This window comes from Microcebus murinus, chromosome 14, assembly GCF_040939455.1.
Source record: "Microcebus murinus isolate Inina chromosome 14, M.murinus_Inina_mat1.0, whole genome shotgun sequence".
In the NCBI taxonomy this organism is placed as follows: domain Eukaryota; kingdom Metazoa; phylum Chordata; class Mammalia; order Primates; family Cheirogaleidae; genus Microcebus; species Microcebus murinus.
In genome coordinates, this window is record NC_134117.1 from 28,081,300 (window position 1) to 28,096,956 (window position 15,657).

At 49.3% G+C, this 15,657-nt stretch overlaps 1 protein-coding gene across 1 annotated transcript; it reads right to left on the reverse strand.

Annotated features, from left to right (window-relative positions):
• Window positions 1–263: 263 nt before the first annotated feature.
• MARVELD1 (MARVEL domain containing 1) lies at window positions 264–4,823 on the reverse strand. Its single transcript, XM_076009889.1, has 2 exons — window positions 2,536–4,823; window positions 264–1,199 (listed from the first exon to the last, which is right to left on the reverse strand). The coding sequence occupies exon 1, from the start codon at window positions 4,636–4,638 to the stop codon at window positions 4,117–4,119; it is 522 nt and encodes a 173-aa protein (XP_075866004.1). The 5' UTR covers window positions 4,639–4,823; the 3' UTR covers window positions 264–1,199; window positions 2,536–4,116.
• Window positions 4,824–15,657: the final 10,834 nt, after the last annotated feature.

Below are 15,657 nucleotides of genomic sequence, written 5' to 3' on the forward strand. Positions count from 1 at the left end.
AGAGCAGGGACAGGAGCCTCTGGAATTCCCTCCAGCCTCAGTCAGGGACAGACACAGGCAGTTTTCTTCCCTGTGGTTTCTGTCCTCGGGCAACCCCTGTCCCCTGCTCCTAACTGCACTGGAAATCTGTAAACTCCTTTTTCTTTCCCCCCTAGAAGGAGAAGGGAAGCCAGGAGGCAGAGAGGAGGCAGGCGGCAGGGCTGGGAGGACCTGGCACACAGGGTTACCATAGAGGACCAGGACAGAAGACACAGACACTGAGATCAGACAACCAGACTTTATTTGGAAAAGCATATTAGTAATCACCACTAAACTACTGAATGAGGCACATAGGTCCCCTCTCCCTAACCCCCCTCATCCCTCCCTTTTGGCCTTGGCAGAACGCTGTAGAAATCCTCTCCTGGGTCTACAAGTAGCCCCAGGCTTTTGGGCTGGGAGCTGCCCAGGTGGCCTTGGGCTGGACTGAGTCCTGGTGTCCAAAGAGGGGGGCCTCTGAGACTGCCTGCAGTATCCAAAAGTGCTGGGCCAGGTCAGATGGCCACTCCTATGGCGCAGGACCTGGACGGGGAGGGCAGGTGTGCCGGCCGTCTCACGAGTCCTACTCACATCTGGCAGAAAGAGGGACCGCCAAGCCGCTGGAAGCCGAGCGGGAAGGCACATCTAGTAGAGCCAGTGAGCTCTGGAATGCTACAGGCACGTCTGGATGGATGAGGCACCACGAAGGCCAAGGAGATATCTGCTCCTGAGTAAGGTCACCTGACCACAGACAGCACCAGGGGCTGGGGGTAAGAAGGGGATCCTGAGGGGGCTGGACCTGAGCTGAGGATGCAACTTACATGGTGATCTAGAAAAAGACAAAAAGAACAAAAGCTCAAACTCAAACCCATTGTTTAGGGTACAGGGGTGCGCAGCTCAGTTCCAGGTGACCACGATCTTATGCCCAAGTCATAGCACAAGGAGAATCAGGAATTCTCTTCATTTAAGGCAAAATCAATCTTCACCCATCTTAACTCTCCCACTGCATGGCATGGAAAGGAAGCTGTGGGGCAGAGGTCACTCCTCTCCCCACTGCCAGTGAGGACTGCAAAACCTTCTGCTGGCCCAGGCCCGAATGGTGTGGCTGGCCCAGGGAAGCGGACCCTGGGAGAAGTTGGTATGGTCAACCCTGGAAATCTCCATGGCCCCAGCAACATGGAAACCTGCAACAGAAGAACAAAAGTCACTGGGCTTCCAAGGCACCCCAACTGTCCCAGAGAAGCCCACCCCAGGCTCTGGCTGGCACCAGCGGTTGGGGCTCAGGGAACAGTTATTCTTCCTGAAGCATGACAACAGGACCCAGCCTCAGCAATGAAGGACTCAGGGGACCCTTGGGACTCAGTGTTCTGGGATTCCCCAGAGAAGAGAAAAAACAACAAAAATAACCACAATTTTACTAGATACAGAGTTTCAGTTTTGCAAGATGGAATAAGTTCTGGAGATGGATGGTAGTGATGGTTGCACTACAGTGTGAATGTTCTTAACACCACTGAACTGTACACTTAAAAATGGTTAAGATGAGCTGGATGCAGTGGCTCATGCCTATAGTCCCAGCTACTCAGGAGGCTGAGGAAGAAGGATCGCTTGAGGCCAGGAGCTTGAGACCAGCCTGGGCAAAAAAGGGAAACCCCTTCCCCTCTCTTAAAAAAGGCACAAAAACAAATAACTAACTAACAAGTAAACAAAAACTTCAAAAATGGTTACGGTGGTACATTTTATGTTATATTTTCCCACTATTAAAAAAAATTTTAAGTGACCATATTGACAGTATCCAATATGTACTGACCGCCTACTATATATAGCATAGCCTGGTCCATTTAAAGGCCAAACTGCCAGACTTCAAATCCCAGCTCCACTGCTCCTCGCTAGCTAAGAGACCTTGGGAAAATGATTTAACCTCTCTGGAACTCGTTTTCCTCATGTGGAATATGGGAAGAACATTAGAAGCCACCTTAGTAGGGTTACTGAGAGAATAAATACCTGTCAAATGCTTTGAGCAGTGCCCACCACATAGTAGGGCTACACAGGTGCTGATGGTGACAGATGTAAAACATACCCGTGTGCTCAACAGCCCTGTCCCCACCACCACCTGCACAACCTCCACAGGGAACCCTAATACCTCTGCTACTAAGCTTTAAAAACATTTGGGAGGCAGAGGTGGGAGGATTGCTTGAACTCAGGAGTTAGAGACCAGTCTGAGCAAGAGCGAGATGCCGTCTCTACTATAAATAGAAAGAAATTAGCCAAACAACTAAAAATAGAAAAAATTAGCCGGGCATGGTGGTGCATGCCTGTAGTCCCAGCTACTCGGGAGACTGAGGCAGGAGGATCACTTGAGCCCAGGAGTTTGAGGTTGCTGTGAGCTAGGCTGACCCCATGGCACTCACTCTAGCCTGGGCAACAAAGCGAGACTCTGTCTCAAAAAAAAGGAAAAAGAAGGCTCTGTGCCTTTTATTCAAATGCCTATGGCCCCTTCCAGAAACTCAAGAAGGGTCTTACCTTCCAGGCCCAGCCAGCAGTTCACCCCAGTTCCAGAGATTTTTCTTCTTTGATGAGTGGGACCCACCCTCCCAGCTGTTCACGTTCAAAGCCCAGATCTTTTACAGGTGACTTTCCTTTAGACCATCTGGATAACCTTGGCTTCATTTCTTCAACAATGTAAAGGAATGTTCAAGTTCACTAAGTCTCTGGCTGGTTAGGGGCAGCAATCTCCTTCCTCACTGGGGTGGGGTGGGGTGGGGTGGGTCCCTCCCTCTGCTAGAGAAATTCCCTGGGAAAGGGATGGAGCTCCCCGGATCTTCAAACAGAACACAGCCAATGGGTTGGGCCCTGAGGAATGAGAGCCCCGGGACAGCACAGGACTGCTTGGAACCCTAAGGTGGGAAGTACTGGCCCAGGCCCAAAAGCAGTTAATACAGCAAACTAAATTACTTGGGCTTCTGTGACAGCGGCACTCTCAGTCTGTGACATGCTAATGAGCCTGGCCAATCTCTAAGAAGGGGAGATAGCACCGTAGACAAACTTAGTTGGCCTAGAAACCCTTTCAGAGGGTAGCTCCCCAGCCAGCGGTCCGCGCGCGCACCCCCTCCTCTTCCTGCAAACAGCGCTGGACTGCGAGCGCACAGACCGGATTCTAATCTTACTCTGGCTGTTCCCGAGAGCAGGCTCCGGGTCCCCATTTGTAAAAAGAAGGGGTGGAGCTCACCCTAACATTCCTCTGCGGCCGAGGGATTCCCAATGCAAACATACTGGGGGGTAGGGGGTGAGCGGAGTAGAAGCTTGTGAGAAGAAGGCTGAGAAGAGACTTGTGTCACTGAGGCCAGGAAAGTTAGCGTGTGTCTGGGACTGGCCTGCTAAACCGCAGGGACATAGGCGGAGTAGGGAGAAGCGAGGGAAAACTCCCAAGGTGTAACGGCACAGCCCGCCGGCCCTTCCTACCCGTCCCCACCTCTGCAGATGGGCCCCACCCCAAAACATCAAAGCACCGAGAGATGGGGAAAGGGGCTGCACAGGATGCCCGCACAATCCCAAACTAAAGCCAAACTCCTCGCTCATCTCGCCACCAGCTGAGGCCTGTCCCCAGCTCCGCCCGTGGCTGGCGCCTGTCTATTACAGCACTGGAGGCTGGAAGAGGGGCCAGGGAAGGGGGTGCTCTTCCGACCGCGGGGCGGGAGGGAAGGGGGCCGTGGCGCAGCTGTGAGACTGGTTCCAATTTGGGAGCCTCCCCCGGATCTACGCGGCGCCTGTCCACGTCTCGCTCTCGGCAGGGAAGGGGAAGAGGAACCGCGAGGTTTCGCCTCGGGGCGGCCCATCTGGAGTCTGCGTCCGCCCCTCGGATCGCGGCTCTGCGCTGGTCCCCGGAGACGGCGCGTCCCGCCTGGCGGTCCAGACTCTGGCTGTAGCGCTGTCGTCGGGCGGGACCTGCGTGTCGGCTTCATGGGCGCGGGTGGCAGTGGAAACGCTGGGCAAGGGGAGGGTGCCAGGGCGCACCGGCGCGAGGCAGCGGCAGCAGGAAGGACTGGGGCGCTGGTCTCCGGAGGGTCCCCCGCCCCGATGGGGCCGCGGCGGGCGCGGGCGACCTCACGCCACCTCCTGCTTGCCCTGGCAGCGGCGGCAGCAGCCGTAGAACGCCGAGAGCAGGTAGAGGCCGAGGCAGAGGCCGCCGCAGACGGCGGACGCCAGGAAGGCGTGGTAGGCGCAGGGCAGCGGGTAATCCTTGAGGTTGCAGTAGCTGTGGCGCTGCGTCTGGTCGATCATGATGCCCGTCGCGGCGCCGTAGAGCGCGGCCGCCAGCAGGTCGTGCGCCACGTTGACCACGAGCCAGCGCGAGCCCAGCACGGGCACCAGCTCGTGCTTGCCCAGCAGCGTGAGGAAGTAGAGGCCCAGGGTCAGCAGCCAGAAGAGCACGGACACGAAGAGCGCGAAGTGCACGGGGCCCTGGTACTTGCTGGTGGCGATGGTGATCCAGAAGGCGGCGCCGGCCAGCAGCTGCAGCAGCCGCAGCACGCCCAGCGGGCCGCGCAGGAAGGGCCGCTGCAGGCGCACCGCGCCCCGGGCCGCACGCGCCTGGGGTGGCGGCTGGCGCGGGGGCGGCGGGAGCATGGCCCCCGGGCGCGGTGGCGGCGGCGGCGGCGCCCCGAGCAGCGGAATGGCGGCGCCTTGCTCGCGGGGCGGCCCGGCCGAGGTGCCCGCTGCGCCCGCCGCGGGATCCTCGCCGCGCTCCCCTCCTAGCCCTTTCTCTTCCTCTCCTCTCCCCTCCCTTCCTCCCCTCTCTCCTCCCCCAGCCGTCCTCTGGTTCTCTCGCCCTTTCTCCACCCTCCTGCCCGCCCTTTTCCTTTCCTCTCCACCATCTCCTCCCCCGCTCGCTCCTCCCGGCTTCCTGCCATCTCTCCTCCCGTCTCGCCCGCCACCCTGGCGCCCCCCTTGCCCTGCCGCGCCAGACTCCCAGCTGGGATTGCTTCATCCTCAGGGCAGGGCGGGGCGCCCCGCACCGACCCGCCTCCCGCCCGCCCGTCCGCCCGCGCCAAGTTTGCCACATCTGGGGTCGCCCCTACTCGCCCTGCCTCCACCGCTCCGGTCCAGCCCGGAGGGGAAAGCCAGCCTCTCCAGCGTCCTAACTGCCTCTGGCCGGGCCCCCTGCCTTCCCCTTCTCCTGGCCTAGCGCCCCCTGGGCCTCTTGGCCCTTCCTTGGCGAGGGAGAGCAGAGCTGGGCTTGAGCTGGCTGCCATTCTCACCTGGACATCCGCCATATCTTTGGGGGCCACCTGAGGCTCATCCTGCCCAAAGCTGGGCTCAGACTGTGCCAGCGCCCACTTCCCGGTGTCAGGGTGAGAGACCATCGCCCACCAGAGGCGCCGCCACCCTCCCACACGGCACAACATTTCATCCCCACGGCGCTATGCAACCCCTCCTGCCATCCTCCGTTTTGCCTAGATTCCACATCTGCTGCCTAACGTGGCCGGACACAAACCCGACTCCAAGAGACAGCAAAGCCCACGCGCTTGACTGCCAGGCCAAGGCGTCTGCAATGGAGCCCAGTGAAGCCTTATATTTTCGTGTCACCCTGTCTACACGGGAAGTGCGTTCCCACTCAAGCCTCAAAACAATCTCAGACACACATAAACAATGCTCCTCGTTTTCCTCAGGAGGAAAATGAACCCTAGAAGGGTTCATACGGCTGGTCTCTTCTCTCCCCATTCAGATCCGACCTTTGTGCCCCTGTCTTTCTAAAGCAGACCTGGTTGTTCATTACACCTCTTTCCCCACTGACCACAGGATAGGGTCTTTCTCGTCCATGTGCCATATTTCACAATCTGGCCCCAACCAACTTCCAACTTCCTGGTTTTCCACTTCCTTCCCTCTCCCCTGCTCCCACCCAGCATGCTAGCTCTCTACTAACCCTCTTAAATTTCCCAGATTTCTCAGAATGCCCAGCATTCCCAGACCCCACCTGGAAGCCAAACTTCTACTTATCCTTCAATGCCCAATTTAAATGCTGCCTCTTTTGTCCCGTCTCCCAGGCTATTTACTTGTTCTTCTAGGCCCCCACTTGGACCACCCTTCTGCAGTAGTTCTGAGTTGGCTACGTCATAACCATTGGTCACGTCTTACCCATCTTTGCCTGTGCCTGGCACATAGGAGACCCTCAGTAAATATAAGTGGAGTAGATGACTGAGTGGCCGCAGGAACGGCAATGGAATGGAGAGGACCACTCTTACCCTGCGGACCGTACATGCATCAGACCTCCAGCAGACCCCACGCTGCAGAGCTGGCCCTTCATCTCTTGGTCATGAAGTGAATCCACTGGCCCCCAGCCTGGCTGAGCAGGTTCTTCTTCCAGCGGTTTGGCTCTCCATGGGTGAGCAAAACTAGGTGGCTTCTTGGGGGCTAATGCCACTCACTGCCAACTCAGCCCACCTACAGATACTTGAGAAAGCTCCGAATGTGCATTTTAAATGAACAAATGGTGATGTACAGCACCCCTGTCTGTGTCAGACAGCTTGGTGTGGAGGCTCCGGGTGCAGGCGCTGCAGTCAGACTGCCCTGCTATGCATCATTGTGTCACTGCTCCCTAGTGCTGGGGCCTAGGCAGAGGGGGAAGGGGCTACTTGACCTCTTTGTGCCTCAGTTTCCTCATCTGTAAAATTATTTTACCCAGAAAATAGATATTGAGCACCTATTAATGGCTGGGCACTGTTTTAGGGGCCAGGGATACATCATAAATATGTGATTTTTATTAATTGAATACTTACTAAATGCTAGGCATGATGACAGCACTTTAAATTCTTTCTTCTACTTGATCCTTACACCAACCCCATGAAATGCTTGTTATTAGCTCTCAATTGCTGATGGGGAAGTCAGGGCTTAGAGGGTTAAAGAAGTTGACCGCGTTCCCAGAGCTAGTGGGGACAGCTGAAACACCAGCCCAGGTGTAGCTGACACCACGTCCAAGTTCAAAGCATTTTTATATAATTTCCCACATTTTATTCTCAGCTGCTCTCGCAGGGACTCAGAAAGGTTAAGCGACTTGCCCAGAGAAACGACTTGTAAGTGTCTTTGCGTCTCAAACCTAGGTCTTCTGACCCCAGTTTCAGGGCTTTTCCTCGGCATCCTTCCCTTGGCACCCGCTGGAGGGACGCGCTCAGTGCCCACCTGATGCCGTCTTAAGTAGGGCTGAGGCTCGGACAGGCAGCTGGGGGCTGAACCTGCGTGCTGGACTGATGACACGACTTTTGTGAGTGGGGGACCTAAGCGAACGAACGTTGACATGGGGGAGGGAAGAGAATCCAGCCCGTCTTCTAAAAAAGGCCTCGGGAGACTGGAGGGTCGGAGCGCCACCTGGTGGGCATAAACTTTCAGCCTCCGGAGTCCCGACTCGCTCCTTACAAGGAAGCGCCAGGCAGTGGTTTGGGGGCGATATTTTTAGCCTCTGGAATCCGGGAATGTTTTTCACATTCCAAGGCACAGTCCAGCAGACTCTCTGGAAAAGCATAACCATGCAGGAAGATCTTGCTTCTGTCCAACTCAACAAATACGGTCTAGGCACCGGCTAGATGCAAACAATCTGGGTGTGGAAGGCAGGAATGAAGAGGACCAAGCCCCGCCCTCAAGGTGTCCGCACTCCGCTGGCAGGGGAGGGACCGTCACAGACGCAAAAGAGAGGTATAGGTGAGGGTTATAAGGAAAATAGAAAGGGAAGGAGAGCATGTGTGTGAGGGGAGGGCTGCGGAATCTTCCAGCACAAGATGGAATTCCAGGCTAGATAGAATGTCTACTAGCGGAGATGGGAGATAGGCGTTGCCAGGAGCCGCAGTCCACCTTGGGGCCTGAGCATCCCTCCATGTTATCGCTGGGTGTGCTGTGACTGCAATGCCACCCCCGATATTTCCCCAACCATTCCACAGGGTTGTGTGTGTAGCCAGCAACCTTGAGAGATGAGGGAACATCTCCCGTGGAGCCGGCTTGCTTACAATAAAAACGGTGGCAGTGGCAATGATGGTGGGTTCCCCAAGTTCAGTGCCTCTCAACTGTGTCACAAACCTGCTGCATGTGTAACGCCCACCCGGCCCCTCTGTGTTGCTCCCATGAGAGTTGAGGACAAGAGAGCAGACATAAGTAGGATGGATGCTCATGCTGCCTTGTTTCTAAGGAATCTCATGTCATCTACCAGAATCCGTGAACAATACCAGGCCAGCATATTAGCTTGTAAGTGGGGTAAAATCCCAGCCTCGACAGGTCTAGACAGAGGAACTGTGAGAGCAAAGGCAGGGCCTAGGCTGTTCAGAGAACAAGAATAGTGCTACTTGGTTGGTTCTCCAAGCGCCAGTACAATGACTTTCAGTATGGACAGAAAGGGCAGCTGTCGAGCCAACCTCAGTGTTCTAAGACTTTCCAGCTGAAGTCCTGACATTGTGGAGCAGAAACAAGCTGCTCCCGCTGTGCTATGTCTAAATTCCTGCGTGTTAATCATGTTTTTTATTTTCTGTATTTTACGATGCTTTGACAGCTTGAGGCCTTGCAAACCAAGGGAGAGACTGCCCTGGTTAATTAGGAATTAGATAACTAATTCCTAGAGATAGCAAACAACTATCTCTAGAAGCATGCCTTTGACATGCAAACCAATCAATCCTGAATCCACATGCTGAACCATCTGGCTCTGGCACTCTAGGAGACAATATTCCTTTGCTCTAGTCATCCGAGGTCCCAGTATTGGATAATTAGAGACAGTCCCTATGCCCCAGAGCCCACCAGAATTATTCAAACTAGCCAGTCCTGAACCTGCCACACCCATTGCTCCCCCCCAAAACACAATAAAGGCTTGTGTCCATGCTTTTCCTTTCTTCTGCTGTCTGGCTGACCTGGTGCTTTCACGTGTGGCCCTACATGGCATAGTGTGCCCACTCCTCTTGAGAACTGTAAGTAACAAACTATATATTCAATAGCAGTCATCTTCTGAGCTATTGGCCTCATCATTCCTGGATAAAACCAAAATCCTGAGTACATTTAAAACATCGTGACCACAGAATCCATGAGCATAATAAAATGGTTGTTTTATGCCACCAACTTTTGGGATGGTTTGTGATGCAGTAGTTGTAACTGGAACACATCACTTATCAGCTATCTGAGATTAAGTCTCTTAATCTCATCTTTTAATCTCAGCTCTTTCATCAGTATAATAAGATTAACAGCAATGGTACTACTTCATTGGGTTGTTGGAAGGATTAAATGAGACATAAAGTGCTTAGAGCTCAATATTTGCTCCTTTATTATCAATATTGTCTTCTAAAAGAGCTTTGACACCCAGGTCACTGATTCCCAATGCATCTCTGGATTGCAAGATGAAACCTGCCCTCATTTGAGGTTCTTCATGCTTCTTCATCATCCAACCATCTTGCCATTCTTCACTATATCAGTCAGAGTCCAATCAGGAGACAGAAGCCACACTGTAATTTGGACAGGAAAAGTTTAATGTAAAGATATATTTACTGTAGCAGGGGATGGAGTGCTGAGGAGTTGGCTAATAAGAGAAAGAGAATGCTAGAGAATAAGGAATACAAGGTGGAAGGAGCAGCCACTATCAACTGGGGTAGAGACAGACACGCAAGGAAGCCCTCCCTTCTCCCTCCCAGCAGGGCTGAGCTCTAGACCTCACTGGATAGGATATGGTGCTGCACTGGTGGAACTTGCTGGAAGTCTGACATTTTGGGTGCTGAGGGAAGTTGTACTTTACCTCAAATTGTGTTGCAAAGCCACCAAGGGGGTGCCAAGAGAAGTGGCTAGCCATCGCGTGTTGCTGACTGCCACGCACTGTCGGGGGCCCAGGCACTGAAGCAGCTGCCCACACTACAGAAGCCCACACTGCCGGAGTCTGGAGAAGCCACAGGTGCTCCAGGAGCCAGGCCCTGGAGGAACCACACCAGAACCAAGTAGAGAAACCCCTGCCTCCTACAGCATCCTGCCAGCGCCCTCTACTGACAAAGCTGAGCACTGTCAGCTGGAAAAGAAAAAATAGGCTCCTCTCCACTATCATAAAGCACAAAGAAGGGTGGATTTGTTACTGAGAGCTGATAAATTGATAAGGGGCACAGTGGATCCCTTTGGAGCCTCGGCTTCCATATACACTCTTCTGTATGCATTTGCACTTCCATACAACAATGAAACAACTCCACATTTCCACCTAAAATAGTGCAGCTATCTTTCGTACAAGTGGAGAAGTTCTCACCCTCTCGCCAAAATGAGGAAATACATAGATGCCAACTATCATTATACCACTGTCTATATTAAATACTTACCAAATTATGCCATAGTCTCTGTTGTTCTATTACCTAAAGATTAGATTGTAACATTAGCTTCCAACAACTTACGTATGAAATTAAAATGGGGAGAAAGAGAAAGATAAAGGTTAGTGTTGTTGTTATTGAAACTGCGAGGGGGTTTCAGCCTAGGTCATTATTCACCGCACAAAGATCCAGTTACTGAGACAATGAGGATTGCCAAGGAAGAAAGGAATTTTTTATTACGAACAAAGTCAGGAAAATGGGGAATCAGGTCTCAAATCTGTCTCTCCAAATAACGGAGATCATGGGCTTTTAAAGGAGGGGCCACAGGCATTGGGGCAGGTCATGGTGTAACTAACAAGGGGCTAAGTGTGCATTAGGGGCAGGTTGTCAGGGATGGTGAGTCCTGGCATCAGAAGTCTGCCCAGGGGCCTTCAGAATTGCTACTTCTTTGTCTTCCAGAAATTCCATCATTCTGGAAAACAACTCAGGTCATCAAGCCCTACTGGCCTGAAAAATCTAAAACATGAGAGGGAGAAGATTATAAAAAACATACAAGGGTCACTGAAATTTGTTATAGAGCCAGCTACACTGTGGTTTGAATGTTTGTGTCACCCCCCCCCCATTCTTATGTTGAAATCTTAACCCCAAGGTGATGGTATTAGGAGGTGGAGCCTTTGGGGAGGCAATTAGGTCATAATTGCAGAACCCTCATGAATGGGATAAATACCCTTATAAAAGAGGCCACAGTGGCCGGATGCAGTGGCTCACACCTGTAATCCCAGCATTTTGGGAGGCTGAGGCAGGAGGATCACTTGAGCCCAAGAGTTTGAGGTTGCAGTAAGCTATGCTATACTCCAGCCTAGGTGACAGAGTAAGACCTTGTTTCAAAACAAAACAAAACAAAACAAAACTAACCATACTCTTACTACACAATAATCCAGCAATTGTGCTCCTTGGTATTTACCAAAATGAGCTGAAAACTTATGTCTACATCAAAACCTGCATAATACTGATTATAGCAGCTTTATTAATAATTGCCAAAACTTAGAAGCAACCAAGATCTCCTTCAGTAGGTGAGTGGATAAACTGCAGTACACTCATGCAATGGAATATTATTTAGTGCTAAAAAGAAATAAGTTATCAAGCAATGACAAGACATGGAGAAAGCTTAAATACATATTACTAAGTGAAAGTAGCCAATCTGAAAAGTCTACTTACTACATGATTTCAACTATATAAAATTTTGGAAAAAGCAAAACTATGGAGACAGCAAAAATATTAGCGGTTGCCAGGGTTTGAGGGGAGAGGGGTATGATTAGCCGAGGATTTTTTAGGATAGTGAAAGTATTGTGTATAATACGATGGCAGATATATGTCATTAAACATTTGTCGTAACTCATAGAACATAGGATATTAAGAGTGAACTCTAGGCCGGGCACGGTGGCTCACGCCTGTAATCCTAGCACTCTGGGAGGCCGAGGCGGGCGGATTGCTCAAGGTCAGGAGTTCAAAACCAGCCTGAGCAAGAGCAAGACCTCGTCTCTACTATAAATAGAAAGAAATTAATTGGCCAATTAATATATATAGAAAAAATTAGTCGGGCATAGTGGCGCATGCTTGTAGCCCCAGCTACTCGGGAGGCTGAGGCAGCCGGACCGCTTGAGCCCAGGAGTTTGAGGTTGCTGTGAGCTAGGCTGTCACTCTAGCCTGGGCAACAGAGTGAGACTCTCTCAAAAAAAAAAAAAAAAAAAAAAAGAGTGAGCTCTAATGTGAACTATGGATTTGGGTGATTACGATGTGCCAGTGTAGGCTCATTGACTGTAACAGATGTACGGTGTGGTGGGATGTTGACAGTGGGGAGGCTGTCTGGGGCATATGGGAACTCTCCGCACTTTATGTTCAACTTTGTTGTGAATTTAAAACTTCTCTTAAAATAATCTATTCAAAGAAACAACTGATGCATGGGAATAAATACAGTCCTGGTTGAATTTTACTCACAGAACTGCTGTAGCCATGTTGGGTCCATGCGGACAGATATGTTGATGTGCTGAGGATGGCAGAGCAGAACAATGCATGACACCAATGCCCTGCTCAATAAACTATTCCAGAAACCCCCTGCTTCTGGACTTCTTGATATGTGAAAAAATAAGCTTCTCCTTGTTCAAGCCAGTTTGGTTGGTGTGATATCTTCTGATCCACTTCCAACTATTTTCCACTTTGCTCTTGCCCTGGAGGCTGACCTGTTTCAACTATATCAGGGGGTACCCTTCCTCCGGCTTTCAGCTGGGTTTGGCCAAGAAAATACACCCACAAGAGATGGGAAGGAGGGAATGAGTTAGAAAATATTTCCTGCCAAAATCTTTTTTTTTTGAGACAGAGCTTGCTCTTGTTCTAGTCTTGGGCTAGAGTGCTGTGACCTCAACCTAACTCACAGCAACCTCAAACTTCTGGGCTCAAGCTATCCTCCTGCCTCAGCCTCCCAAGTAGCTGGGACTACAAGCATGCACCACTACACCCAGCTAATTTTTTCTATTTTTTTTTTTTACTTGCCCAGCTAATTTCTTTCTATTTTTAGTAGAGACGGGTGTCTTACTCTTGCTCAGGCTGGTCTCAAACTCCTGACCTCAAGCAATCGTCACACCTCGGCATCCCAGAGTGCTAGGATTACAGGCATGGGCCACCATGCTTGGCCCCTGCCAGAATCTTGAGTGATGATATTGAGTTTTCTGTTACTTGCAATCAAAAGTGTCCTAACGATATATGTGTTATATATGTGGCGATTTACATATTATTTATTTATTTTCTCCAGCCTTATTGAGGTATGATTGACAAATAAAACATCATATATATTTAAGGTGTTTTGTGGGGTTTTTTTCTATTTATCTCTCTACTCTGGAGAATATTTAAGGTGTTTTGATACCTTGTCAATATACCTTTGTGTAATGATTGCCATAATCAAGCTAATTAACCCATCACCTGACATAGTTACCTTTTTGTGTGGTGCTAACATTTAATATCTACTTCCTTAGTAAATTTCAAGTATACATTATTATTAACTATAGTTGCCATGTGGAACATTAGCTCTCTAGAACTTATTCTTCTTAAAACTGAAAGTTTATAACTTTTAACCAACATCTTGTTTCCAATACCTCTTAGCTGCTGGCAACCACCATTCTACTCTCCGTTTCTTTAAGTTCAACTATTTTAGATTCCACATATAAGTGATATCATGCAATATTTGTCTTTCTGTGTCTGGCTTATTTCATTTAGCATAATGTTCTCCAAGTTCATCCACACTGTTACAAATGGCATGATTTCTGATATTCCATTGTGCATATATACCATAATTCCTTTATCCATTCATCCCTCAATGCACAGTTAGGTTGTTTCCCTGTCTTACCTACTGTAAATAATGCTTAAATGAACTTGGGAGTGCAGATATCTCTTCAAGATACTAATTTTTTCTTTTTTTAGATATATACCCAGAAGTGGTATTGCTGAATATGACAGTTCTATTTTTAATTTTTTGAGGAACCTCCATGCTGTTTCCTTATAATGGCTGTACCAAGTAGCATTCCCACCAACAGTGTACAAGGGTTCCCTTTACTCCACATCCTTGTAACATTTGTTGTTGTTGTTGTTTTTTTAACAGGCTTAATTCACTTTATTCTTCTTGTATAAAAACTCTATGTTTTAGCTACAGCTGGAACCTAGGTCTTCTGCACATTCTGGTGTGAATCTCAATTATTTTTAGTAATTTTTATTTTGATATGATTTCAAGTTTATTAAAAAGTTGCAAGAATAATACAAGGAATTCCCATATGCCTGTTACTATGATATTCTTTCTCTCTCCCTTTCTCAGAGAATCTATTATTTTATTTTATTTTATTTATTTTTGAGACAGGGTCTCACTCTGTTGCCCCAGCTAGAGTACAGTGGTATCATCATAGCTTATTGCAACCTCAAACTCCTGGGCTCAAGCGATCCTCCTGCCTCAGCCTCCTGAATACCTGGGACTACAGGCACATGCCACTAGGTCTGGCTAATTTTTCTGGATTTTTTTTTTTTTTTTTTGTAGAGATGAGGTCTTGCTATATTGCCCAGACTGGTCTCAAACTTCTAGGCTCAAGCAATCCTCCTGCCTTGGCCTCCCAAAGTATTAGGATCACAGGCCTGAGCCACCACACCTGGCCTGACTGTGACATTTTTTAGGAAAACAGGCCAATTCTTTTGTAGAATATCCTTCAGTTTGGATGTCTGATGTTTCCTTCTGATTAGATTCAGGTTACATAGTTTTGGCAGGAATATCACAGAAGTAATGTCATGTCTTTCCAAGTGCCTCACATCAGGAGGCATATTACAACAATTTGTCACAGCACTGCTGATGTTAACTTTGATCCTTTGATTAAGTTGGGGTCTGCTAGGTCTCCTCACTGTAGTCACCACTTTTTTCTTTAGAATCAATACATAATTTGTGAGGAGACACTTTTTAGACTGTATAAATATTCTTTTCATCAATAAACTTCCACCCACTAGTTTTAGTAGCCATTGATGATTTTCTAACTGTATCATTCCTTCTACATTTATTATATTGGCATTCTACTATAAAGAAGGGCTTTCAGGTCGGGTGTGGTGGCTCATGCCTGTAATCCTAGCACTTTGGGAGGCCGAGGCAGGCGGATTGCTCAAGGTCAGGAGTTCGAAACCAGCCTGAGCGAGACCCCCCGTCTCTACCAAAAATAGAAATAAATTAATTGACCAACTAAAAATATATATACAAAAAAAAATTAGCCAGGCATGGTGGCGCATGCCTGTAGTCCCAGTTACTCGGGAGGCTGAGGCAGTAGGATCGCTGAGCCCCGGAGATTGAGGTTGCTGTGAGCTAGGCTGACGCCACGGCACTCACTCTAGCCTGGGCAACAAAGTGAGACTCTGTCTCAAAAAAAAGAAGGGCTTTCTTCTCTCCAATGTTGATTTATTTATTTAGTTATCTTACTATGGACTTATGTATTCTTATTTTATCACATTATAATTTGTTACTGTTATATTTCATTTTGATGCTTAATTGCTCCACATTTGGCCACTGGGAGCATTTTTAAACTGATTCGTGGTCCTTTGACATGTCTCCTCTATTCTTTGAGTGCCTCCTTATTTTCTGGCACAACAAGATGTTGCAGGCTCATCTGGAATTTTTTCAACCTAGTTCTAGAATCAACCATTCCTCCAAGGAGCCATAGTTCCTTTTTGTGGAGAATGGTATTGAGAAGTCAGTGTCTGGGTACTAAGTGTGCATATTCCCACTGGACTATCATTGTTCCTAGGCCCTCTCCACGGACAGAAG

Bases quoted from the DNA above. Each gene is read 5' to 3' on its own strand.
- MARVELD1 (XM_076009889.1), bottom strand. From the start codon at position 4,638: ATGCTCCCGCCGCCCCCGCGCCAGCCGCCACCCCAGGCGCGTGCGGCC.